General features: G+C 42.9%; 2 protein-coding genes across 3 annotated transcripts; one reads left to right on the forward strand and one right to left on the reverse strand.

Annotated features, from left to right (window-relative positions):
- The first annotated feature begins 4,016 nt into the window (after nt 1–4,016).
- p2rx2 (purinergic receptor P2X, ligand-gated ion channel, 2) lies at nt 4,017–11,968 on the forward strand. The gene is made up of 12 exons (XM_085425443.1): nt 4,017–5,775; nt 6,284–6,419; nt 6,501–6,572; nt 6,654–6,729; nt 6,816–6,912; nt 8,062–8,142; nt 8,213–8,366; nt 8,929–9,059; nt 9,183–9,273; nt 9,621–9,686; nt 9,782–9,859; nt 10,386–11,968. Exons 1-12 carry the CDS (start codon nt 5,609–5,611, stop codon nt 10,482–10,484), a joined length of 1,248 nt encoding a protein of 415 aa, XP_085281569.1. The 5' UTR covers nt 4,017–5,608; the 3' UTR covers nt 10,485–11,968.
- A 279-nt stretch (nt 11,969–12,247) lies between these two features.
- Nucleotides 12,248–27,283, reverse strand: pole (polymerase (DNA directed), epsilon). Of its 2 annotated transcripts, none has more exons than XM_085425442.1 (48): nt 27,043–27,283; nt 26,790–26,925; nt 26,622–26,702; nt 26,485–26,529; nt 26,312–26,404; nt 25,324–25,454; nt 25,090–25,234; nt 24,906–24,986; nt 24,695–24,802; nt 24,498–24,608; nt 24,325–24,410; nt 23,885–24,004; nt 23,469–23,601; nt 23,256–23,369; nt 22,928–23,140; nt 22,722–22,829; nt 22,492–22,620; nt 22,307–22,409; nt 22,072–22,218; nt 21,819–21,964; nt 21,560–21,708; nt 21,328–21,420; nt 20,893–21,195; nt 20,618–20,813; nt 20,244–20,458; nt 19,727–19,829; nt 19,547–19,627; nt 19,316–19,438; nt 19,031–19,240; nt 18,683–18,895; nt 18,446–18,589; nt 18,210–18,350; nt 17,971–18,124; nt 17,664–17,770; nt 17,354–17,530; nt 17,028–17,251; nt 16,594–16,814; nt 16,310–16,514; nt 16,040–16,213; nt 15,651–15,776; nt 14,418–14,550; nt 14,011–14,212; nt 13,799–13,930; nt 13,484–13,677; nt 13,191–13,391; nt 12,977–13,102; nt 12,671–12,760; nt 12,248–12,587 (listed from the first exon to the last, which is right to left on the reverse strand). In XM_085425442.1, the coding sequence occupies exons 1-48, from the start codon at nt 27,105–27,107 to the stop codon at nt 12,465–12,467; spliced, it is 6,855 nt and encodes a 2,284-aa protein (XP_085281568.1). In that variant the 5' UTR covers nt 27,108–27,283; the 3' UTR covers nt 12,248–12,464. The 2 variants fall into 2 exon arrangements, with proteins under 2 accessions (XP_085281568.1, XP_085281567.1); XM_085425441.1 differs by having other exon boundaries at nt 25,324–25,478.
- Nucleotides 27,284–27,484: the final 201 nt, after the last annotated feature.

The following is a 27,484-nucleotide window of genomic DNA, read 5'->3' on the forward strand; positions in this document are numbered from 1 at the left end:
TTGCGCTCTCAACATTTCTGCCCATTCGCGTTCAACTCTTTCTGTACACCGTTATATTTGTGCCACAAAACCAACCAATCACAGACTTGGATGCAAAAAAAAATCAGATTGGCTGTTTTGGTCTCCAATCAGCTCGAAATGACGAAACGCAATATCCCAGAATGCATTTCGTCCAAAACTCAAACGAGCTACCTTTATAGCTTTATCGAAAAAATATATAGCTATATACAGTGGGGCAAAAAAGTATTTAGTCAGCCACCGATTGTGCAAGTTCCCCCACCTAAAATGATGACAGAGGTCAGTAATTTGCACCAGAGGTACACTTCAACTGTGAGAGACAGAATGTGAAAAAAAAATCCATGAATCCACATGGTAGGATTTGTAAAGAATTTATTCGTAAATCAGGGTGGAAAATAAGTATTTGGTCAATAACAAAAATACAACTCAATACTTTGTAACATAACCTTTGTTGGCAATAACAGAGGTCAAACGTTTACTACAGGTCTTTACCAGGTTTGCACACACAGTAGCTGGTACTTTGGCCCATTCCTCCATGCAGATCTTCTCGAGAGCAGTGATGTTTTGGGGCTGTCGCCGAGCAACACGGACTTTCAACTCCCGCCACAGATTTTCTATGGGGTTGAGGTCTGGAGACTGGCTAGGCCACTCCAGGACTTTCAAATGCTTCTTACGGAGCCACTCCTTTGTTGCCCGGGTGGTGTGTTTTGGATCATTGTCATGTTGGAAGACCCAGCCTCGTTTCATCTTCAAAGTTCTCACTGATGGAAGGAGGTTTTGGCTCAAAATCTCACGATACATGGCCCCATTCATTCTGTCCTTAACACGGATCAGTCGTCCTGTCCCCTTGGCAGAAAAACAGCCCCATAGCATGATGTTTCCACCCCCATGCTTCACAGTAGGTATGGTGTTCTTGGGATGCAACTCAGTATTCTTCTTCCTCCAAACACGACGAGTTGAGTTTATACCAAAAAGTTCTACTTTGGTTTCATCTGACCACATGACATTCTCCCAATCCTCTGCTGTATCATCCATGTGCTCTCTGGCAAACTTCAGACGGGCCTGGACATGCACTGGCTTCAGCAGCGGAACACGTCTGGCACTGCGGGGTTTGATTCCCTGCCGTTGTAGTGTGTTACTGATGGTGACCTTTGTTACTTTGGTCCCAGCTCTCTGCAGGTCATTCACCAGGTCCCCCCGTGTGGTTCTGGGATCTTTGCTCACCGTTCTCATGATCATTTTGACCCCACGGGATGAGATCTTGCGTGGAGCCCCAGATTGAGGGAGATTATCAGTGGTCTTGTATGTCTTCCATTTTCTGATGATTGCTCCCACCGTTGATTTTTTCACACCAAGCTGCTTGCCTATTGTAGATTCACTCTTCCCAGTCTGGTGCAGGTCTACAATACTTTTCCTGGTGTCCTTCAAAAGCTCTTTGGTCTTGGCCATGGCGGCGTTTGGAGTCTGACTGTTTGAGGCTGTGGACAGGTGTCTTTTATACAGATGATGAGTTCAAACAGGTGCCATTCATACAGGTAACGAGTGGGGGACAGAAAAGCTTCTTACAGAAGACGTTACAGGTCTGTGAGAGCCAGAGATTTTCCTTGTTTGAGGTGACCAAATACTTATTTTCCACCCTAATTTACAAATAAATTCTTTACAAATCCTACCATGTGGATTCATGGATTTTGTTTTCACATTCTGTCTCTCACAGTTGAAGTGTACCTCTGGTGCAAATTACTGACCTCTGTCATCATTTTAAGTGGGGGAACTTGCACAATCGGTGGCTGACTAAATACTTTTTTGCCCCACTGTATATATATATATACGGCAAATTGGTCCTGGGTGAGGGACCAGACAAAGAGCGATTCAGAAGACCCTTATGAAGAGAACATCGAGGGAACAGTTTACCCTGCCCGGCATAGGGTTACCGGGGCCCCGCCCTGGAGCCAGGCCCGGGGAGGGTGCCCGAGGCCGGGCCTTAGTCCATGGGGCCCAGCCGGGCACAGCCCGAAGAGGAGACATGGGCCCATCCTCCCGCAGGCCCACCACCCGCAGGAGGCGCCATAGGGGTCGGGTGCATTGTGTGCCGGGTGGCGGCCAGGAGCGGAGGCCCTGGCAGACTGATCCCCCGGCTGCCAAGACTGGCAATAGGGACATGGAATGTCACCTCTCTGGTGGGGAAGGAGCCTGAGTTAGTGCGTGAGGTTGAGAGGTACCGGCTAGATATAGTCAGGCTCACCTCTACGCATGGCTTGGGCTCTGGAGCCAGTCTCCTGGAGAGGGGCTGGACTCTGTCTCAGTCTGGAGTTGCCCCTGGTGAGAGGCGGCAGGCTGGGGTGGGTACTCTAACATACCTTCGGCTTGCGGCCGGTACGTTGGGGTTTTTCCCGGTGGATGAGAGGGTTTGTTCCCTGCGCCTTAGGGTCGGGGAACGGGTCCTGACTGTCATCTGTGCTTATGTGCCGAGTGGCAGTTCGGAGTACCCAGCCTTCTTAGAGTCTGGGTGCTCCACCTGGAGACTGTCCCGCTGGGAGACTTCAATGCTCATGTGGGTAACAACAGCGAGACCTGGAGGGGCGTGATTGGGAGGAACGGCCTCCCTGATCTGAACCTGAGCGGTGTTTTGTTATTGGACTTCTGTGCAAATCACAGTTTGGCCATAACAAACACCCTGTTCGAACATAAGAGTGTCCATAAGTGCACGTGGCACCAGGACACTCTAGGCCGCAGGTTGATGATCGATTTTGTAATCGTATCACCAGACCTGCGACCATATGTTCTGGACACTCGGGTAAAGAGAGGGGCTGAGCTGTCAACTGATCACCACCTGGTGGTGAGTTGGATCAGGTGGCGGGGGAGGACGCTGGACAGACCCGGTGCACCTAAACGCGTAGTGAGGGTGTGCTGGGAACGTCTAGCAGATGCCCCAGTCCGCGAGATCTTCAACGCACACCTCCGGCAGAGCTTCAACAGCATTCCGAGGGAGACTGGGGACATTGAGTCCGAATGGACCATGTTCAGCGTCTCCATTGCCGAAGCTGCTGCATTGAGCTGCGGCCGCAAGGTGGTTGGTGCCTGGACACCAGAGGTGAAGGGAGCCACCAGGCTGAAGAAGGAGTCCTATCGGGCTTGGTTAGCCTGTGGGACTGTGGGATCAGATCTCGTTCTTTCGGTAGTGACCGAAAGAACGAGATCGCAGATACAAGCGGCAGAAATGAGTTTCCTCCGAAGGGTGGCTGGCCTCTCCCTTAGAGATAGGGTGAGAAGTTCGGCCATCCGGGAGAAGCTCAGAGTAGAGCTGCTGCTCCACATCAAAAGGAGCCAGCTGAGGTGGTTCGGGCATCTGACAAAGATGCTTCCTGGGCGCCTCCTGGGTGAGGTGTTCCGGGCATGTCCCACCGGGAGGAGGCCCCGGGGCAGACCCAGGACATGCTGGAGAGATTATATCTCTCGGCTGGCCTGGGAATGCCTTGGTGTTCCCCCGGATAAGCTGGAGAAGGTGGCTGGGGAGAGGGAGGTCTGGGCCTCTCTGCTTAGGCTGCTGCCCCCGCGACCCGGCCTCGGATAAAGCGGATGAAGATGGATGGATGTATATATATATATATATATATATATATATATATATATATATATATATATATATATATATATATATATATTTTTTTTTTTTTTTTTTTTTTTTTTTTTTTTTAATTAATTTATTTATTTTTTAATTCCCCACTCGCCCTGTAGGCAGGCTTTATCCTTCAAGCTTGGCTCCCCTACCAGAGGCCTGGGAGCTTAAGGGTCCTGTCCAGTATCTTTGGTGTTCCCAGAACTTCACTCTTCTGGACAGTGATCATGTCATTCCTGGGATCTGCTCAAGCCACTCGCCCAGTTTGGGAGTCACTGTCCTGAGTGTTCTGATTACCACTGGGACCACTGTTGCCTTGACCCTCCACATCTTCTCGAGCTCTTCTCTCAGCCCATGGTATTTCTTGAGCTTCTTCTTTCTGATGATGCTATCCTAGCTACATCTATCACTATGGCCGTCTTCCTCTTTTTGTTCACCACTACTTTCAGACCATAAATGACACAGACATATCTGTATATACCAGCTTCCTGGTTATGGCATTCCATGCATGCGCTACCTGCTACCATCTTGCACCCTGGTGTTATGTGTTGGATTGTGTCAGGGACATCTTTGCACAGCTTGCACTTGGGGTCTTGGCTGGTGTGGTACACCATGGCTTCTATGGATCTTGTACTTGCAGCTTGTTCCTGCGCTGCCATGATTTGTGCTTCTGTGCTGTCTTTCAGTACAGCTTTATCCAGCCATTGGTTGGATTTCTTGATAATAGACACTTCTTCTATCTGCCGGTGGTACATACTGTACGGGGGCCTGTCCTTCCATGATGGTTCCCCTTCTTGCTCTTCTTCTTTCTCATGTTTCTGATGCCTGAAGTGTTTGCTAAGCACATGGTCATTTGTTGGCACCTTCCTGATGTACAGGGTTGGCTGTAGTTCAGAAGCTAGAGTACCTACTAATTGGATTCTTGGTTGTTTGATCCCTGGCTGCTCCAGATTGCATACCAAATATTCTTGTGCAAGATATTAACACCTCCAATGCATCCATCCAAGTGTGAATGTTAGATAGAAAACACTTAAGTATAGAAAAAGGGCTTGTATTAATGGGTGTGCATGGGTCAATGAAGGATGCTGTATAAAGCACTCCGAATGCTCTGATTGATTAGTAAAAGTACTCGTACAGTTCTAGGCATTCCAGGATCCACGTGTGAGTCATTGAGTCAGAGGCTTTCTTGAGGCTTTCTAGCTTCTTTAGTCAGTATCTGTGTATCATGTCAAGGCCTGGTGCTGTCCAAATCTTCATGCTTAAGACCCTTTCTCGGATGTCTACTACTAGCCACTGAGCATTATTGCTATAGGTTGCATCCATCCCCCACATGGTCTTCCAGTATTGCTAGGTCTCCAGCATTGGTGGGGCTGTTGTTCTCATATTGTTTCCCTGCCACTAAGAGTGCCTTGGATGGTTTATTCTCCTGGCTTCAGTCTTTCTGGTATACCTTTCCAAGCAGCTACCCAAGGCTGCGAGTCTTTGCTTGGCAGTTTCTAAGACCTTAGGTATGGACAGGTTATTGTACTTCTTTGGCATCCCTTTTTTCATCATACCTTTCTGCAGGTTTGACAGTTGACCATAAACATCCAGACCAACACACAGGGGTCAAAGCCAGTCATTTCAATTTAAAATCGACAATTTAAAAACTGTTTATGTGCAAAGTAAGCCATTATTTAAAAAAAAAGAAAGATAAAAAAACTAATAACAAGAAAATGAAAGTTAAAAGAGTCTTGTACAGGGAGAAGCTGATCCAGGCATAAAGCTGATTTATCAGAATAGAGTGGCATAAAAAAAAAACGAAGCCTGCTTTCAACCACATCAGGACCCCACCCCCTACTCTCTCGTTCACTCGCTGGTGCCAGGGATGCTTGAGAGAAATGCAGGCTGGAGCGGAGAAAAAGACACAATGACAGATATTTAAAGCTAAATATACAGATTCAATCGTAAGACTTCACAAGAACATCTGAGGATATGACGGAAACGTGCCATAAAATCATCATGGGGCTACATAACTTCCTGAAGGAGTATATTCATGGCTTTTGGGACTATGAGACCCCCAAGGTGATGGTGGTTAAGAACAGAACTCTTGGCGTAATTTACAGGGGTGTTCAGTTTCTTGTGATCACTTATTTCATATGGTAAGCTTCATGTTTGTACTTTTGCATGTCTAATGACCAGGTGTGTGGACAATATATGAAATTCAAAGGTTTATTTTGTCTTTTCTACATTTTTTCTGTTAGATCTGTTGGTTCTTTTAAATTTAATTACAGTAAAATTTTTAATGAATAATATTCATGCAGATAAAATAAATACACTACGGCTTTAAATTTGAACTCATGTAGTGCAGTTTTGTGGGGAGGAAATGCATCTCATTTGCAATTAACAGCATAAAATTCAACAATCCAACTGAGTGTGGCTCATCCCCTCTCTATATTATCAGAGATTTAAATGCTATCCAAGGAGAACAGATGTAAAGTGTTTCAGATTTGAAATAAACGAAATGCCCTGAATTAAAGTACATCATTACCTTTTCTTGGCTTCAGCAAAGAGGGCTGAGCAGATCCAGTGTAACATGACACCTCCAATAAAAACTGACATCATGGTAGAAAATGTGATATTACCGCTGTCTCTTCTATCATCCTGAAGGTATGTCTTTATAAGTCAGAAAGCATACCAAGAGAGCGAAACCCGTCCAGAGAGCTCTGTTTATACTCTCATGAAAGGCTCAGCAATTCATGGAGATGAGATCCTGGACACTGTGGAGTATGCCCAACCCTCAGAGGTGATTTCTTCATTAAACTTGTGCTGCATAGCTCATGCTTGAGTTAACCACTTTAAGTCTTTTTTCCCCCTTTTTGTTTAGGGTGGCGATGTGATTAGCACAATACTGAGACGAGAATTCACGTTCAATCAGAGACAAGGCACCTGTGCTGAGGTGAGAGGTCAACTAAAATCTACTGAGTAACAAAGACACCTTTTCCCTCCCATCACTGACATGTTTCTCTATTCACTTTAGCATTTTAATGTTGCCAATGCCAACTGCACCACCGATTCTGACTGCGTTGAAGGGGAAGTCAACTTCAGTGGCCACGGTAATGTTTTCACTTCTCATCTAATTTTTCTTCATGCCTTTTTTGGTTTGCATTTGCCACCCTTTGTTTCAAACACTTTCCTACAGGCAGAAGGACGGGCAGATGTGTTCAGTACTACAACCACACCTTTAAAACCTGTGAGATACAAAGCTGGTGTCCGATTGAGGAATACGCTGTAGTACGGTAAGATGGGTGCTACAGAATCATCAGCATCATGTCAGGTATATATGCATTGCTCTAAAAATCCATATAAGTTCTAAACAGACTCAAACTGAGCCTAAATATCCAAAAACATGGGAAACTAACATGAAATAAAATACGAATTGGTGCAGCGATTTATTAAAACATGTGCAAACATACATGGAAATGAAGGCAAAAACAAAATGGTACAGTCCTAACAAGCTTGAAAGTCAATATTTACTGAACACACTCAGCCAAGCTTTCTTGTAATTTCTTTTAGTAGTCTTCAGGAATTGAGAGGCCGGTGAAGAATATGTAGGATGAGTTGTGTGGTAGGAGTGACAGATGTTTTTAAAGTGGAGGTGGGATTACATCAGGGATTGGCTCTGAGCCCTTTCTTGTTTGCAGTGGTGGACAGGCCGACAGATAGGGTCAGGCACGAGTCTCTGTGGACTGTAATGTTCACAGAAGGCATTGTGATCTGTGCTCAGAGTAGGCAGCAGGTGGAAAAGAGCCTGAAGAGGTGGAGGTATGCTCTGGAGAAAAAAGATATTAAAGTCAGTGGAAGCAAACAGAATGCGTGTGTAAATGAGGGAAACAGATGTTACAGTGAAGCTGCAAGGAGGAGAGGTAGTGAAGTAAGATGAGTTTAAAAACCTGTTTAAAAACATTTAAATCCACAGTGCACAAGAGAGGCGAAGAGGAGAGTGCAGGCAGGGTGGAGGGTGTCAGAGGTGATTTGTGATTATGATAGCAGCAAGAGTGAAAAGTAAAATTTACAAGAGATTTGGCTTGATGCATGATTTTGACAAAAAGACAGGTGGCAAAGCAGAAAAATTAGTAAAGCATTAAATATTAAGTCATCATTAAATACAGCTTGGAAAAAAAACCTAGTCATCAAGACACATCCACATGAGTAAAACACAATAAAGTTCACATATTTTGGGCTTTATGAAAGAACCAAGAACCTTCTCTATGTGAGAAAACAGATCGACTGTGCTTCCTTGGAGACAAGATATTATCAGTTGCTTGGTCACTACTTTGACCAAATGATGACCAAACCAGTCAAACAAATTGTGTAACCTGAACCAGATGCAAGAACCACTTCAAGGTCACTTTAAGGAAATGTTAAATATTTGCTGTCTTCAACAGAGAACCACCATTAGAGGAGGCCATCAATTTCACAGTGTTCATCAGGAACTCTATCCACTTCCCCAAATTTAAAGTGCTGAGGTAGGGTCACATAGAAGTTAATACTTCTGGACATTTAAGCTGCAGATACTGATGTTCTTGTCTTTGGCAGGGGAAACATTAAGGATGCCCGAAACAAGCGAGACATTAAGAGATACCTGAATAAGTGTCACTATGATGAGGAGCGTGACCCCTACTGTCCCATCTTCCGCTTGGGATACATCGCAGCACAAGCGAGGGAGAATTTTAGTGAGCTCTGTAACACCGTGAGTATGATGCCTGCACTGCATGGTGTTCACAATATTTCATTTGTGGAGAGTGTTTCTCATTTAAAAATGTGTGGATCAACATCAACCCCCAGCCAGCAATCTAAAATTAGAACAAATCTTAGAATTACAATAGAAATTAGAATAAATTTATGTCTCTATAAATAAAATTCATATAGACATAAAATAGACATATAAAACTTAGACAGAAAGGCCATTCTTGCAATTTGTCCCAAATCAGCTATTGTAACACTTCAGTAAATATGAAACTTATTTTATAGTTTTGCAGATTCTTATGTGGTAATATCATTATGGTTTGTGCCGTCTCTATACAAATTTCTCATTAGTTAATTCTAATCTGATTGGTGTCTTGGTGTTTGAATTTTCCCAAGATTAATTTTAGGATTTGCCCAGAAAGTACTCAGGCACGTATTTCATTTGTGTTACTGATAAAGTTTGAATACTTTATATTCTTCTCCTGGGCTATTGCTGTTTACATGATGTCTTAAGAATGGCACCCACGAGGGTTAAAAATGACTACTGTCATGCTGTCTGAGTTCAGGGAGGAGTGATCGGTGTTTTCATCAACTGGAAGTGTAACTTGGATCTGGATCCCTCACACTGTAAACCCACATACTCGTTCCGTCGCCTTGACCTCCGAAAGGATCTGCCCGACGCTGGTTATTATTACAGGTTAGCACCGGCGTCCAACGCTGACTTTTATACTTTATTTTTAAAACAGTCTTTAAAACGCTCTTCTGCTGTGCTCACCTGTTTTTTTTTTCTTGTTGTAATAATTTATGTGTAATTCTACAGGTTTGCCAAATATTACAGTAAGGATGGGGAAGAAACTCGGACACTAATCAAGGCCTTTGGTATCCGTCTAGACATCATAGTTCATGGACATGTGAGTAGATTCTACTTTAGACCTGCTTATTGTTGTATCTATCAAAATATATTTTTTTATGTTATGTTTTTTTTTGTTTATTAGGAATTAACTCTTTAGTATTACAAACATTTTCAATTTTCTACGATTTTTTTCCCCCAATATTTCAATTCAATTTGTGCCAAATCACAACAACAGTCACCTCAACGTGCTGTAAGCTAAAGACTCTACAATAATACAGGGAACACCGCAACAATCAGAGGACCCCCTATAAACAAGTGCTTCAGTCTACTGAGTGTGGGAACAAAGAAAAAATCTATCTATCTAGATGTACAACTCCATAACAACTGTGTGTCATTTTTGTGCAGGCTGGTAAATTTAGTCCTATTCCAACCATCATCAGCACAGTGACTGCTATGACTTCTGTTGGGATTGTGAGTATTGACTAATTTGTTTTTATCCTGAGACATTAAAGCGGCACCGTTCAATTAGTGTAACTGTTATTCTGCTTCATCTCCCCTCTCTGTAGTGCACAATAATCTGCGACTGGATCATGCTGACATTTATCGACAAGAATGAAGTCTATAGTGAGAGAAAGTTTGATGAAGTGAGTAAAAAAAAGAGAGCGTTATTCATTAAACGCAACTCAGTTTCATTTGTTTTTGTGAATCTGCTTCTATATCCAGTAGAAGACTTTTATAAATAGAATGAAATCGTCCATCCAGAGAAGAAATCTAGTTTGTCTCCAGGTCTTGTGGAGAATGCTGTCAATTATTAGCTCATCAGCCTGAAGGACTGATGAGCTGAGGTCATGGGGAGGCGTCTGTTGTATATCTTTTCACAATTCACAAGAATCGCTGCTCCTACAATATTGTTCAAGATTTAATCAAGCATAGACTTAATGGTCAGCTAATGGGTCTTCACTTTAACTGTGGTCAAAGTCAGGGCTACATTTGTCATTTTATGGACAATAACCATGAGACTCTAACACACGTTGTGAAACTCACTGGCTTCATTACTTTGCTCCAGGCACAAATCATACAACTGTATAGCTGTGTTTTGGTGACTGTTTTCTTATTTTTAGGGACTATTTTGTGAGATGTTTGTCTAATAACATCTTCTGCCTTTCACAGGTGATCAAGGAGCCCACAAATCCCATACCCACAGAGCTCAGCTACATCAACAGCTTCGGCTCAAACCATTCTGACCTGTCAGACGGCGTACCGCTGTGACCAAAGTCCTCGCTGGCCAAGTGCATGGACTCCCCACCACCAACTGTGGCAAACAGCAACTGCATCTCAGGTGTCAGTGACAGCTCACTTTGACACTGTGCTGATGTTAGTGGGGATAAAAACGGGCAAAAGAAAGAGATCCCTGTGGAAATCTTTGCATAAGACAGTTCTCTTTAACTTGACACGACCTCAGAATATATTAACAGCATATAGAGAATGTGTTTATTTTGAAAACAGGAAACCATTTCAGTACACTGTCATGAGAAAAAGACTGGCAGCACTTTATAACAACGCCACACTAGGAAACATTAGTAAGTGCTTAATTCATCATTTGTATGTCATTACTTCTCCTTAGTATGCCGTTTATAAATACAGATGTTTATCCATCATGCACAGCTATCACTGCTACCACATCACTGCTAGTAATAATCATAGTCATAATAATATATCAGTATTTATAAAGGCCATACTAAGGAGGAGTAATGCTATGTAAATGATGAATTTGGTCACTTGCTAATACCTTAATAATGTTTGATAGTATGGCATTATTCTAAAGTGCTACCAAAAAATAAAAACCATACAGCATATGTCGATGTATTGTAGACATTCAATCCAACAATAAATAACCTTTAACTTGGTTCAAACATAAAGACTGGTGGGACTTTTTAAAAAGGAAAAACAAAATCATGAAATTGTGACAAAGATAAAACTGAAGCATCTGAAGGCTCTGATTCATTTCCTTCTTTCAGTCTGATGTGCTCAGCACACAGGAGGAAACTACCAGGAGAAACACAAGGAGGGCAATGAACAGTAATCGAATAATGCAGACATTTCCCATAAAATGGTTCCTGTAACAAGATTGTGGGGAAGTGTGAATCCATCTGGTTGCCAAGGAGCAATACAGATGTCAGTGGTTTAAAACAACAAAAAAACCCACAAAAATTTAAGACTCAAGTTGAATGATCAATATCTGCTATGAAGGTTGGCAGAAAGTCACTTCATTTTGGAAACTGTAGACTTGCACCATATAAAAAAAAATTGTGAAGATTCACAGCATACAGCTTAAATAGCTTTTTGTAATTTGTCTGACAAACCATACTAACTAAATGTAACATTTGCTGAGATCCTGATGCAAATAAGTCATTTAAGAGCACAAAATTGCTCTCATCATTTCATTTTATCAACATACATGCAGAGCATGTCTATGAGAACCTCAAAGAAGTGAAGCTGATTGTACAGCAGTTAAGTCTGAAATGTGATTACTTGTCTGGGAGACGCCCACCAGGTGGTAACGTGAGTCATCTGTGAAACAATGAACTTAAAGTGAAGGGGATGTGTGGATTAAGGCAATTCTAAAGCAGACATACATAACGTTCACTACCAGATACATATTTCCCATATGGGATAACGACAAAAAAAACAAAAAAAAACAATTTCCAACCAGCCAGAAATTCATCTTTTTCAGTCTGCAAGGTTCAAATTTGCTCAACAAAAAAAGGAAGTTAGATTTGTCAAAGTCTTCTTCACTGTCGCCAAACCAAAGAAACAATGAAAGATTACGCAACATGCAATGAGGCAACATTAGTCACGTTTCACAGCAGAAGAAATTAGAGTGGATGCAGGTCATGTAATTGAAGCTGTGCGCAATTTACAGCAGACACATTAGCAGCCGAGGGAGGGAGGAGAAAACTGAGACAGCGTAACGACAGAGTAGATGTAATTTAGGAAAAATACAGAACTGCAGCAATCACAAGCAGACCAAGACACATGAAAAACACATTTATTATCAGTGAAGATCTTCATACACATGCATAACTAATACAATCTAAACATATTTACAGGGGAATCATCTTGGTTACACAATCACACAGCAAAAAGCAGAGACCGATGCTGCTGAAGTTTGCTAAAACTCAAAAATGAATTTCAGCACTCTGTTTCCTGATTTGGATGGAGTGAAGGAAGTGTCAGTGAAGCTCATATTCAGTGAACACCCTGGTTGATCTGAGGGCTCATAACGAGCAGCCAGCCTATGGTCTCCTCCAGGAAGCTCATGTTGTAGTGGGATGCTATGTTCCTAAACACCGTGATCTGCTCAGAGAAGCTCTGTAAACAGACCAAAAACAGCAGTGTCAATAATATGCGTTCAACGCTGAACAGAATGGTGCCGTGTGCTTCAAAGTACGAACCTTGGCTGGGAAGGTGAGGTCAAAGTCTCCAGCACATTTGCAGTAGAGGGTCATGTTGGTTTCCTTCACTCCCTTACATTTGCTACACACCTGAAATTGAACAAAACCTGTGAGGCACCTTCTGGAAAATGGGCTGTCAAAAAGCATGCAAGTTAGATTTTACTGCCAGGCAAACTTTGCTTTTTTAAGAAAAACAAACAAACAAACAAACAAACAACCAGAAGTAGTGAGTGCATTTTTTTTTTTATCATTTCATTGCTTAAATTTTGCCAGGTGTTTTGATATACTGAGCACTATTTTACCCACCAGATCCTGCAGCGTATAGCTCATCAGTTTCTTCTGCAGAGCTTCTACCAGAGCCATCTCAATAGACTCGGTGTCATACTGCGCCTGACAGTTGGAGCAGAACCACTGAGGCAAAACTGAACCATCCTGAGGAAAAGATAACAAGTTTATCTCATTTAGATTTCTGACTTTCACAGTTTCGAAATGTGATTATCAGGAGTTATTGTACTCTTACCTGTGCCACTGACGGGTCCTTGCAGAGGTCAAGGTCCCGACAGAAATTGCAGTGGTGACAGATAACCTCTGGCAGGATGTAGGAGTTACACGGGTCACGGAACTGGGCTTCCTCTGAAAACTCTCCAACATCCACAAGACGTAGGAGGTCTCTCTTCAGCTTGTTCACCTGATTTACAATGTTGGCGTCTAGTGAAAGAACCTAAACAAGGGAGGGATGGGGGAAATATAAATAACCGCTGAGGAAAAAAAAAAAAAAAGGAGCAGATTTCTTTTCTTTTCTTTTTTTTTTACCTGGCAGACATATTTGATAAACTCCAGTGCTGGGTTGTTGAGTGGAAGGTGTGACCCAGGCAGGATGGGGAACATCTCTGAGGTGTGGGTAACACTCCTGGTACCAGTGACCTTCTTCTGGATTTTCTGAGTGATGGTGAAAATGTTCTGTGTCAGCTCGCTGGACACGTACTCCTGGGAGAAGGAGATCATTCCTGTGGAAGAGAATTTTTAAAGCCGTAAACATTAAACACTCGGCTGAGCGTAATCTGCAGTCCCAGAGAAATACAACAGAAGTCTTTAGCACATACAACAGCTTCCTGATCAGCTTCTTACCAGGAAGTGCACTCAGATCCCCAATTGCCTGCTGGGAAGCCTGGCTGTTGCCACGTCTCTTTACTGGTGTTGCTCCTGGGCCGTTACGTCTCAGCTCCTCTTTCATACTGTGATAGACCGCTGCAATGTACGCTGGCAAGGTAAAGGTGTTTTGAGAGTTAGTAACTTAGAAAGCAAAGAAAAAGAATGTTGGGAGATTTTCCTTCTTTTACCTGAGACGATCATGAGGAAGTACTTCTGACAGGAGGCGGTTTGAGGAAGATACTGCATGATATTCCAGTTACTCTCAATCAAATCCTCTACTTCATCTGTCTCTCCATCTCCGTCCTCCTCCTCAGCATTTTCTTCATCTTCATCCTCACTGCCATCCTCATCCCCCTCCTCTTGTCTGGTTTTCTTCTGTTGGGCTCCTTCCTACAAAAAAACAAAACAACAACATTGGAGATGGATTCAGTTCAGGGCCTAATCGCAAAAAGAGTCGCCTCAAGGTGCTGTAGTTTGTAAGATAAAGACCCCAAACCCCCAGCAATCAGACATCCCTGTATGAGCAAGCACTTGGCGACAGTGGGAAGAAAAAGCTCGCTTTTAACAGGAAGAAACCTCCAGCATCTGGCAGTACCTCTCCATACATGACGCTGGAGGGCAGTTTGCCCTTCACGCCACCATAGTTGGCAGGGTCCATCCACAGCAGGAACTCCCAGCACCGCGAGAAGGAGATGGACAAAGAGTGGAAAATTTCTTTGGAATGGATGCTAGAAGAGAAACGGTTAGAAATGTGAGATGTTGTGGTTACACGTAAAAGACTGGAAACAGGAAATTAGACTTTCAAAAGTTGTAAACAATAAAAGTCAAACATTTAAAAGGTATTGGTGCTTATTTTAGTCACATACTTTCAGAAAACCAGGGAAAAAAACCACAACAATATTTCAAGAACCAAAATCCCAGGAGGTATGTATCTCTGAGTAGCAATATTGATTTTATATTCATATTTTGTCATAAAGTCAATATTTAAATGTCACATCCATTATTTTAATGGGCAGTTCTCCCATTTTGGGTTTAATTTACAGAAATCACTTCAGCTGATGGAAACCACAACAATCCCTGCCGTCTCGCTCTTCTAATAGATTATTTTTGTTTTTCTGATTTTAGTGTTCTGGCTCTTGCTTTGCATCATGCATCATTTTACTAATATACTATTGTTAATATGTCAAAATAGCCAACAGCTGTGAACACATGCATGCATTTTTACATCTGATTGGATCTGATTTTCTCCAGTAGTTTACTAAAGGAGACGTGCAAAATCACTTTAGTTTGTGATCCAATCAGAGGGAATGAATTTTATTGATAAATGATGTTAACAGCCTACAAAAATGGAACCGATCAATTTTATTATCTGTTTTCTATCAGCTAAAAATCAAACAAACTTAGCAGCAGATTAAGATCAAATGTAACATAATTACATTTTCTGCATCATCAAGAAAATACATTCAATTTCCAGTGATGTGATGCACTAATGTTACAGCTGGAGTTTATTCTGTGAGGTTGCAAATAAAGACATAATTCTTACCTGTTGCCATCAAATGTTCAAAATTAAGTGTATTGACACTTGGACTATTTTCACTTACATCTTGTCTATACAGTTAAAGTACTGTTTTAACTTTAGAATATTTAATTTAAATTTAACATGGCACTTTTAGGGCCTCAATTGTATATATTGTTTTATAAACAAAATTTGTGTATTGAAACAAAATAATTTCTCACTGGGATTCATTCTGATTTTGAAAATAAAAACATGTGAAAACTAAAACTCTGGTCATCCCAGATCAGACTGGAGAATTTAAAAAACACTGACCTGTTGGTGATATACTCAACATAGCCAATGGCATCATCAATCCTGCGTTTTTTAGTACACAGAATGATCCTATTAAAGTTTCCGTACACCACAGTCGAGCCGAGACGTTTGAACTCTGCAACCAACCTAAGGCCAGAATGCGAGAATGAGGTCTGGATAAATGGAAACTGAAAGCATTATTATGAATCAGAGTTCACATCGTCAAATTTTCTAATAAAGTTTTACGTTTAAAACGTAAAAAACAAAAACACAAACAACACCAACAGCAACAACCTAAAAATACCAGGGCTTTCTCTTAGTGGTGAAGTCCTACTGATGTAGAGTTTACCATTATTTCAAAAGAAAGCTTTCAGATTTCATTTTTGAAGTATAAAGGATTTGGCACTCACTGCAGAAACACTTTCTTCATCATGTTATGCAGGGTGCGGTGCAGGGCGGGGTCATACAGCAGCGAGCTGGGGGAGCGCAGCCAGCGGTAGAAATGCATCACCTGGTTGTCTGCATACACATTGTGGTACTGTGTGATCTCCCTGACCCATCCCACCACCATGCTCTTTAAGATCCTGCTCAGAGAACCCAGAAAAATTAATCAATGAAAATTGTGGTTTGAGCAAAACACAAAACACAAATCCTGCGCTCAAACACAGAAGTTTACACACCTGAAGGTGTTGGAGCAGAGAGCTGTCTCATCGTAGCTAGCCAGAGCGCTTGCTCCCTGGTTTCCTGACATCATGTCCTCCAAAGATGCCTGCTGAATCACATCAAAACTGACGCCCAGGCTGGCTCCGCCCTCCATGTCGTTGACATGCTGAGACTGGAGGATGGTGTTCACCGCCAGGCTCTGCAGGTCCAACTCCACACATGCTGCACGAAAGATGATGATTAAGACAGACTTCAAAAATCCCTCTAGTGATTTCCTTTTTCTTCCTTTTTTTTTTTGTACCTGTTGAATAACATCCCTGAGCATTGATCTCCACAGAGCCTCTGTCATCATTTTCCATCACCAGACGGCTGTCATCAGCCTCTTTTCCTCCCAGGTCAGGCCTGGATGTGGGTGAAAGCCATAGCAGGTGGTTGTGCTTCCGTAGATGTCTTGCCAAAAACAAGTCTGAGCCAAAGATGGACACATCCTGTGGCAAGTTCCCCACAGGTAAGTGGTAATATCTGAAAGTAAAAGAACAATTCAAAAGTGCTTGAAAATGTTTTACAACAATTTCTGCTGCCTGGATAAATCTTTTATTAGAGGCTACAACCACAAAGTTAGCATGTAAGACGTTTATAGTGTCCTCTTACAAAAAAAAAAAAAAAAAATCTTCCTCTCCGTCTGGAACAACCTTATGTGTGAAGGGAAACTCAGCAGAAACATGCAGATCATACCTGGCCATGTCAAAAGCCTGTGACAGACAGCTGTCCAGGTTGAGGTAGTGGCGGATCATGCGCCGGGCACCGAGCCGTTGCCAGTCCAACACATTATAGCTGATCTCATCAACCACATGAACCGGAACGACCGGGAACTCCTCGAGCACCGGCATCCCGGCCGTCAATCGACGCAACTCCCAGTTTGACTGCACTGCGATGAGGGTGGGCCCACGGCGCTCCTCCTGTCAACAGCAACAAACAAAGCAGGCATTTGCAAATTTAGTCGCATGAAACTTAAAGATTAAAAAGTAATAAAAATGTTAAATATAACCAGATTATTTTACCTTGTAGTTTAGGAGTATTCGTTGGAGTGCACGTGAGATCGCCTTCATGTCATTTTCAGCCCGCACCTCAAAGTTGTGTTTCTCCGGAGGCAGAAGCTCCTCCGTCGTTTTCTCCAGGAGTGCCGTGCGTTCAGCTGTGTAGAGGTTACTCAAGTTGGGCATCTGGTTGCTTCGAACCTAAAAAATGCAAGCCAACAACTGAGCTTTATTCTCAATGCAATTAAATGTCATGATGGTACTGAGAGGAAAACAGACTTCTTCTCTGGTACTAAAACAAAGAGGACACTCAAAGAAAGCCCATTATTCTTACCGTGTCCAGGACGAAGATGCTAGCTTTGCGCTGAGAGGGGATGAAGAGGCCAAACAGAGCCTTGTGGCCTTGGCTGTGATGATACAAATACATGTGGCGAACACTCCCTGAGAAGCAAACATAGTAGTTGCAGATCAAAATTCACAAGTAATTGCAGTGAAACGGTTTTCTTTTTCACTAAAGGGAAAAGTCATAATTTAGGTCAACCTAAATATTCAAAAAAAGTAAATATTAAATTGTGACATTTATGACCATCAAAAGTCTGCTGTCAAAACTTTTAAATCTAAAGTGTCTGAATGACTCTTACCAGGTTCCAGGTAGCTAAACTGGGCCAGCGACCTCATCTCCAGATGTTCCAGATCAAACGTGTCAGCCTCCCTTCCGGCCATATCTCTTACAACATGTTTGTTGACCATGCACACGCATCCTAGCTGCACCAAAGCTCGAAACAGCAAAGGAACCTGAAACAAACGACTCGCTGCGTTCTGTTTCCAGTACTATACAGTTATAACACGGACACTATGCAGTGTAAAAAATTACACTGACCTGTGTTTCATAGACTCCTTCGATGTCAGGTGCAGAGAGGTCTGCGTTGATCTCATTGATGTGCTCTTGGTACATGTCCTCTGGCACAGAGTACTCATAGAGGTAGTAAACCATGTTGGAGCGAGGCAGCATGCGATTCACCTGTAATCACACAGCTCTGATAGTTATTTTGGGTAACTTCTTCTATAGTCACAGTGATGTCATTGCATTATTTTATGCATTTTTTTGTAGCGTGCCTTTTTGTACGTCGCTCCCTCCTCCTGTTTTGGGACTTTTTGATTGACGTAGAAGACACGTGGGATGTTGAGTTTCATGCAGTGGAGGTCATTTCCAATCACAGCCCAAAGCTTATACAGACCAGGGTGACTAGTTTCTGCAATCTGAGAAAAAAAAGAAGAAGTAAAAATAGAGAAGATCAATATCTTTACATTATTAAATTATTTGTGGATGATAACAGGATCGCTCTGCACTACCTGGACAATTTGCCACGGCATATCGAGGATGCTGCGAGCTGTTCTGCGGAGGAAGCTCCCCAGGCCTGTGATGGGACCACCTCTGATCACTCCTCCGCCCACTGGTTGAGCCTCCCCATCCAGCAGCCTCCTCCTCTTTTTCCTCTCCTTTCTCTGCTTCAGCTGTAGCTCCCACTTTTTCTTATGGTAGCGCAGCCAAACTTGACGTTCCTCCTGCACACAGAAAAAGTTGTTTGAACCTTTTAACATTCACCGCTGGAACGTCTTGGATTCAAATGCACTACAAGTGCATTTGGAATTGCATGAAAATGTCTCAAGCTTAATATACTGAAACCTCTGCTTTCCTACCCGTGTTTTTCCCGTGGGAGGGGGCGGTCCCAGGATCTCTCGCCAGGACTGCGTAAGCTCTAAATCCTGAGACTCCACCTGGCTGTCGTCTCCGTGTGACGCCCGCTTCCGCTTAGTGCTGATAAGGATAGCTGGCTGCAGGGGTTTGGGTGGCATCCCAAAATCCTCTATGTCAGCAGCAGGACCTGCTTCAAGAGGCTGATGGGCAATCTGAGAGCGAGGAAGACATTTAGAGTGCAACAATAAGGCTTAGTGGTTGACACTTTACTGTGAGGTTAACCTTACCTGTCTCTTGCCCTCGCTGGTAAACAGCTCACTAATTTTCTTCTGCTTGTATATGTCATTTTTCTCCAGGAGTTTCTTGTGTAGCCAGTCAGGATGCCTCACTCTGGGAACAGGATTCTTCACCTTATGGAAATAAAAAGTGGAAGGTGCCATTATTATTTTCTTAATCAATTAAATTAATTATTTAGTTTTAAGTTTTCTGTTTATTTATTTATTTTTTAAACATTTTACCTGTTGCAGAGCAGCAGGAATGGTGATGATTTTCTGGATTGCACTACCCAACCTCTCTATGTAATAGCTCCAATCAAGGATCTGGAAAAAAAACGAAAGAACCAAAAAACCATATGACATGAAAGTACTTGAACATTTTTGTCTTTGTTATTCGCGTTTAATTTTACCCTTAAAACTCACAGAGCGGATGTCCATGTCATGCAAGCTGGGCATCTTCAACCACTTGCGAAGGAAATGTTTCTTGACGCTCGGCTCGGCCTGAAAGATGGCTAGAGGAATGGCCCTGATGCACAGAAGCAAAAATGAGCCGATGGCTTTAACTTCTGATCGTATTAGAGATCGCTAGTTTCCTAAGGATATTCAAAAATGGGAAAGCGAGCTCAAGAAAAGTCTTTGGTGCTGTGTAACACCAGGAAACCTATCGAATCAGTAGCCTAGTTTTTAAATATGGTATTGCTGCAATAGTCTGATGTGACAGATTTTGAAGTTTGAAGTCTCAATATTAGCATTGTGGACGTTATCATCTTTTCATTTTTGTTTTGGTTTTTTAAACCAGACCTGACAACCGAGGCACCGCACACTCACACAGTAGCAACTTACCAATTATAGTGTAGCTACAGCCTAAAGGTTTCCCTGCTTTACCATCTAACATATTCAGTACGGTACGATAAGTTTACTTTAGCGGCAACTGTCGAACCTTTCTGTGACAGGGGAACCCTCAGGTTTTCGGGAGATGACATAGCGACAGCTCAGACCGGCATCTTTCACCATTTGATCCCCCAGGAACTCTGCCAGCCTCTTAGCTGTGCTGATGGACGTGGACTTCTGCTCACCGTAATCTTCGAGCTTTCTAGACATTGACCGATTCTCTGAAATCAGGTCAAAAAGCTCTGCGTCTGGCATGTTGGCAGCCTGCATCACACATGAAATGATCCAGTGAGTTTTTTTGTTATGCATTTTCTATAAAAATTATTCTAATAAACGATTGCTGAACAATACAATTCAGAAATATGACAAAAACACCTTGTTACAGGAGACCCTAGTTATCAGAACCTGATCAGAGATATGCACCTTGCTGTAAAGTACATCCAGCCAGTAGTCGGCCACTTTGGCCACTGAAGCGTAGACCTCCTCTAGAGTAGTTCCTTTGAGGAAAGCCTCGAACACAGACGACTGAAAAATCTTGATGAGCTGGAGCTCTCCTCTTCTCTTCACTTCAAAACCCTTCAGCTCGGCTAAAGAACCATCCTCATTAAACACAGCGTACCTAAAAAGAAAGGCGACTCCCTTTGTTAATTACACCCTGTAAGAAGGCCACAAATCATTTCACAAAATTATCTCCTTACCTCTTTTTCAGCTTCTTGCCCTCCTCTTTGGAGGCTGGCAGGATCATTGCCAGATACGGTCCGTCCACCTCAAAGAAGATGCTGTTCTCTGCCCTGATGTTGTAAGTGACGGACGCGGGGTCGACCAGCTCGTGGTACTGATCGTTGGTAAATCCCTCTTTTACCATGATGTTCAACATGGCACCCGGGTAGGAGATAGTCACCTTGGTCTTCTTCTCGTTACTGGTCTTCACCACAAAGTTCTCCGGGAAGGTATTGGGGAGGACACACCAGATACCATCAGTGTCCAACTCAAGAGGCCTCCTGTGTCACGGAGAAGGAGATTTATTGCAGCATTTTTATAGTTGAATAAACTGACCCGCAGCATAAAATATATACTGTAAAGTGCGTGAGCTCAATTAAAGCCAACATGCTGGCAAGAATTATGCAACTCACCCTATTTGCTCAATGAGCTCTCTGGCCTGAGTAATAATATTGGCTCCAGTGAAACACACAATGCCGGCCATCTCCATAGAGTACCATCGGGCCCTGATGGAAACATAAAATAAACAAACAAAAAAAAACAGAGCATCAAGTCAACAGCACTCAGTACTGACTGCAGCGAAAAGCTCAGGTAACAGCGCAAGTGGATCTGTGATGATTGATGAAAACCGCGGCCGGCTCCTACCCCTTCCTCATGACGTAGCCGTAGAAAGAGTTGAGGATGCACTTGTGAGCGAGCTGAAGGGATTCGTACAGGATCTCCATGTTTTTGCAGCGCTTCACCTCAGCGGCGTCTCCACTGTCCTGAGCTGATGAAAGTTTCTTCTTCCACACCTAAAGCAAAGGTAGCACCGAAAAGAAAACCTTTACCGCACGTAACTATAAAAAAAATAAATACATAAATGAGACAGATCAGGTATAATTTGATCAAATAGCTACAATACCTTGTGAAGTCCTTTGAATTCATAACGGCGATCTCTGAAAGCTCTTACAGTATCCACATAGAAGGAGTTCTCCCTCTGACAGATGGTGGTAACTCGCTCCTCCAGCTTGGTGACGTGTGTCTTTTTATAGGCCTTCTTACAATAGTCTGATTTAAAAAAAATAAAGTCAGGACTAACTTTAGCCCTGATAACCCACTATTTTCATTACTTATAGTCAAAGTCTACTATAAGGAGCCAAAAAGAAAAGAGGAACCTGCAAGACGTTTCTTCTCATGCTTGGCCTGCTCCTCCCTGTTGAGCGTGTGGAAAGCCCGAGGTGGACCGTTGGGGAACAGTGGCGGGAACTTCTCAGACTCAAGTTGCTGCTGGATGCGGTGAAACTCACTGCGGCTGGCGGGCACTGCAGAGAGAGACAGCGAGAGACAAAGGTTTCGTTTCCCCCCCCAAATCGCTTAAAAGCAGAGTACAAATATCCAAAGATAACTTACTGATTTCGCCTCTCCATTGCCAGGTCATCCTCCTCTGACACGTGGCACCAGGCTTGTTGAAGTCACAGGCAGCGCACGTGGCCTCATCAACCATAGCAGATGGCTACAAAATTAGAAGATAAAGACTAAATTTAATGCTTTTCTAGATGTGATTGTGAGCATTTTTTGATTAATAAAGTAATAACCTGAAGGCGGTTGGTGAGAATAATATTGGGGTACATCGCCCCAACGTCCAGATGGTAGATGAGGGGACATTCAATCCTGTTTGGAACCTCCTTGAGGGACGTCAGCTTTTTCTTAATTTCGTCACAAACCTGAGAAAATATCGGCGTTAATTCTGAATTTCAAGCTCAGAAAAAAACTTGAGTAACTTATTAAAAAAGACAGACAGAGGCAACTCCCCTCCTCCACAAACCTCGTTAAAGTTAGTGACTTGCTCCAGAGGGATTTTCTCCTCTTCCTCGATGGCATGACGCATCGTTCTCTCAACTCTTTGCAGCAGGAAGTCAAATGCAGCCGGGTTCTGTTGCAACATCAAAAATGAGAGCGACGTTTAAAAAACAAAACAAAAACAAACAAGTGCTGATGAAGAGTGAGCTCTGAGAATTGAGCAGACTGTACCATTTTGAAACGACACGGGATGTCACTCCGAAACACTCCAGACTCCAGCGCCTCCACGTGACCGCCCACGTAAGTCTCGGAGTCTAGGACGTGGCCGTCGTCTGTCAGTTTGTTGAAGATCTGCTCCTGCTTGTTGGGGAAGATGATGTTGGCGTGGAAGGCCTGCACCATAAGTAAAGCTTCACACAGCGTTCCCGAACCTTTACGCAGCACCTGAAACAGGTGAACAACGCAAGAAAAGAGAGACTGGTAATTAGTAAAATGCACTTTAAAAAAAAAGAAGAAGAGAACTCTACTTAATCTTTTGCAAAGCACGCCATAGACGAACCTCATCGGGCTCCATGGGGATGATGGTACACAGAGCGAAGATGAAGGGGTGGACATATTTCATGTACAGGTAATATGTGGCCACGGCATCTGACACAGAATAGGTTGCTAGAGTCTGACAGGAAGAAAGAGAAAAGACAGTAAGTGGAAAGTTAACATCCCGTTAAAATGATTCCGGTTTTTATTTTATAAAGACGGGAGTTTAGTTCTGCACCTGCGGCTCCTCGGTTGCCATGCGGCACATTTCTTCTGGGTCGAGCTCCACGGGGTCATAACCCAGTTTGGCCTTCGCTGCTGCCTTCAGATTGTGGCTTCCCACCGGCAAGTAGCTGTCTCTCTTTACCCACCTGATACAGGATAAGGAGGTTTGAAGTTGGATATATGAAAAACCAACATTACATATAACATTTACTTTGATTATATGTGTTAAAATGTGGTTAAACATGAGATTTTAAATCTTTATAAAATGCTTTCTATGTGTTGACAATAGACATTACACAAGATTCATCGTATCCAAGTTATAAAGCTACAGACAGAAAGAGATGCATGCAAATGTTACCAAAAACATAACCTCCTTGGTGGAGGTAAAGTGTATGCTTATCATTTTAAGAGTGTAAAACTTTTGCACACCTTAAACAATCCATGTGGATGGCCTGACTGGCCTTGTACTCTCCCTGGTTATCTTTCTGGAAACCGATCTCCCTGTGCATGCTCAGTCCATGGAGGGCAGCCCGAACCTCAATGAAAGGCCTAGAGAGAAACAGTATGAGGAGAGGTGGAGGATCAAGAAAAGTAATCAGCATAACAAACAGAATAAGAATATTGAATATCTAATATAATCAGCTTTTTAACAGTTTAAATAATTCACTATTAACAGCTTCATCATTATGTCGTAGCTGCCTATTGTCACAAAGAACTGGTGCTTGGGCCACTTTTGCTCGAGCTGAAGTGAAACCAAGGACTTAAAAATAATAAAAAGTGTTCACTGCAGCCACTCCCTGTAATGTATTCTACCCACTTCACCTTTAAAGTAAGTAACTGGCTTTTACAGAAACAGAAAATAGGCTTACCAATCAAAGAAGTCTCCATTGTAGGTCACAAAGATGTTTGGCTTTGTTTCTTGAACGTGATCAAACCACCTCTGAATGAGAGCTGCCTGCAACCGTTACAGCGTGTTATTAAACTGACAGAAACACACAGCAGCCTATTATTCATCAATGCTTTATTGTTAGTGGCTACATACCTCATTGTCCTCATTAAAAACAGTGAATGGCCCTTCATACTCAGGTTTGGGGGTAAACTCAAAATCCTCAATGTTATCAGAGACGATCTCTCGGTTTGTGATCAGAAACCCCTACGTGAAAACACAAGGACTGTTAGATGATACTACAAACAGGAACGTAACAATAACTTGAAAAATCAAACGCAAATGAACCTTACCTGTCCATCTATCATGTAGGAGATCATCATAATTTGATCCGTCTCTGCGTCTGGGAATTTCAGCGGAAGCTTGGTGGTCTCGATGTCAAACGCCAAAACGACAGGGTCCTGCAGGGAAACAACGTTTCACAGAAAAGCCCCGACATAAATCAAAACTTCAGTATAACTCCGAATGAATGATGGAAGGCTTAAAACAACAAAATCCTGATACCGGTCGCTCCACAAGATCGTCTCTCCGTACAATCTCTGGCGGGTAAGCGCTGCCTCTGTTTCGAACATTGTACCAGTGAGCCTGAAAAATAAAGACAGTTAAGATAAGAAGAGCACGCACAGGTGCACAGGTGTCGAGGAACACCTCACTGGAAAACACTGGAACCTGATAGAGTTGATCTTACCACGTGGATCTTCAGGTCAATGGACACACGCACATGGTAGGGCACGTCATACTCTCTCATGTCCACTATGTTGTCTAACTGATCTGAAATACTCTTTGACATCCCGTCTTCATCCACTGAGGTCACGTTGCCACCTGATAGCGCACTAAGAGGACAAAAAGGTGTCGGGGGTTATTATAAAGCTGGAAACGTCAGGCGGAACATCAAAGGAATCTAACGAAGGTTCGGTGATACCTTGACAACATTGAGGTGTAGGCATCGTTGGACTGCTCCCTCTCTCTGTTTTTACGTACCGCCGGGGCAATCTCACGCTTGACCTTCACGAGGTCGTCCACGGTGTTGAACGCCAGCTTGATGTAGTTTCTCTTCAGTCCGACAAGGTGGTTTGGCTGGAGACACCAGATCAGCAGAATCAGCATGTGAGTGGCTGCACAAAGTCAACACTAGCAGCCAATAGGGAAGTATACTGCAACCTGTTCACGATACCTTCAAAAACACTGATTCTAAGGACACTAAATACTAAGGACAAGAGTGCCACAGTGGTAAAGGGGATATATATTTTAGATTTTTCTTAAATGCGTGCACTCACTTGGCCACTTTCTTAGGTACAGGTAATCAACTGCTCACTGTAACACATCAGCCAATCACATGGGAGCATCTTAATGCATAAAAACAAGCAGACGTGGTCAAGACGGCCCGCTCAAGTTTAAACTGAGCATCAGAATGTGGAGGAAAGATGATTTAACAGACTCTGAACGTGGCATGCCTGACGGGCTGGTCTGAGTATTTCACAAACTGCTGATCTGCTGAGTTGTTCCTTCACAAACATCTCTAGAGTTTACACAGAATAGTCCAAAAAAAAGGGAAAATATCCAGTACGTGGCAGTACACCTCGTTGATGCCACATTTGGATGGTTCAGTCAGAATCTGACATAAGCAAAATGAAAGCATGGATCCATCCAGCCTTCCAACCCAGTACTAGTGAGGCATATCTAATGAAGTGTCTGGTGAGCATACATAAACAGATTAGATTTTTAAATGAGTGAAAATGTGTTGTGGTGGTGCTCTTGTCAAAAATCATCCATTAATTAACCACCAACTATTTCTTCACTAATTCTGTGTAAATAAATATAGAAAATATTTATTTATCTACACTTATTTGACTTATTTATTTACTCACTATTTATTTATTAGATAACTTAAAGTCAGTTTAAACTCTCACCAGGTCCAGGTCCTCTTTTGGGAGAATTTCGAGCTTTGCCACCTTTCCTTGGAACTTCTTAGATAAATATGAGATGACTTCTCTCTCGCAGTTCTGGACATACACATTTTGTTATTTATTACTTTTTTTTTTAAAAAAATGTTCACTTGGCATAATCACAGTCACTAACTTACCTTTTTCGTCGCAATGTAAAAGTATGGCTTGAAGGGCAGAGACACCTACAGCACAGACAGAACACATGAGAGAAAATGTAAAATGCAGGACATTTAATAAGCTGCGTTACAGCGCTCTGCTTTCCCCCCAAACACACCTTGAACCTGCTTCCATCCTCCTGTATAAAATAATAGTCCACCGCGCTGATCATCCTCTTGTCTTCATCCAGGATCTCTGCCTACAAATGCAGAGCATCAAAAATAAATGTTAAGTGTTTATTTTGCAGCAGACAGAAAGGAAAAACTGTCGCACTGCGAGGACTCACGGGGTGCATGTTGATCAGCCAGCCCGTTTTCTCTCCCGGCTCCTTCATCCTGTCGAATCCGAAGCGAGCGTCCATCTCGTCGGTGAACTGACTGCGCTCCAGCCGCTTGAGGGCCGATAAGGAGGATCCATCATCCCTGGTTCAAACGCACACAACAGTGACACTAAATTCTGACAGTCCTCGGTCATCCATTAATATTCTGAATAAGAAAGTGTTATGAAGCGTTTGGTCTGTTAGAGCTGCTGGGACTTACTGGTTTTCCGGATCCCCACTCGGTCCTCGGTCCGCTTTGTAGCATCCACTGTTCTGCAGAACCATCTTCTATCGCGATGTTCCGGGTACAAAACACTAAAATAAAACAGCTAAACGTGTGCGTGAAGCCGCATTTGAAGACACGCCGCTTTAATAGAAAGTTTTGTCTGCTGGATTTGTCTGCGCCTGTCACAGACTCGCCTGCTGTTTTCCTATTTTGGCGCGTTCGTGCAGTTGCCGCGAGAGGACGGAGCTGAGAACCGGAAGTACAAAGATCGTTAATGGTGTTGAGACGTATCTAATTAGGTTGAATGTCGTGTTCATTGTAACGTTGGTGCTCATAGATCTGCCTCTAAAAAACAAAACAACAACAAAATAAAAACAATACGTTAGAAAGCAAAGTGTTTACGTGATTTAGTGTAATTGAGTTACACTAAATCACT

The sequence above is a fragment of the Rhamphochromis longiceps genome, linkage group LG12, assembly GCF_057381845.1.
Source record: "Rhamphochromis longiceps isolate RC_006_pf linkage group LG12, R_longiceps_female_GT1.1, whole genome shotgun sequence".
Lineage (NCBI taxonomy): Eukaryota > Metazoa > Chordata > Actinopteri > Cichliformes > Cichlidae > Rhamphochromis > Rhamphochromis longiceps.

Coding starts and splice junctions, on each gene's coding strand:
- pole (XM_085425441.1), bottom strand. CDS start 27,107: ATGGTTCTGCAGAACAGTGGATGCTACAAAGCGGACCGAGGACCGAGT. Junction 26,405..26,484: donor TTTACATTGCGACGAAAAAG/GTAAGTTAGTGA, acceptor GTGTATGTCCAG/AACTGCGAGAGAGAAGTCAT. Junction 16,515..16,593: donor TCAGGGATGTTATTCAACAG/GTACAAAAAAAA, acceptor TCTTTCGTGCAG/CATGTGTGGAGTTGGACCTG.
- p2rx2 (XM_085425443.1), top strand. CDS start 5,609: ATGACGGAAACGTGCCATAAAATCATCATGGGGCTACATAACTTCCTG. Junction 6,730..6,815: donor AGTCAACTTCAGTGGCCACG/GTAATGTTTTCA, acceptor ACTTTCCTACAG/GCAGAAGGACGGGCAGATGT. Junction 9,687..9,781: donor CTATGACTTCTGTTGGGATT/GTGAGTATTGAC, acceptor CCCTCTCTGTAG/TGCACAATAATCTGCGACTG.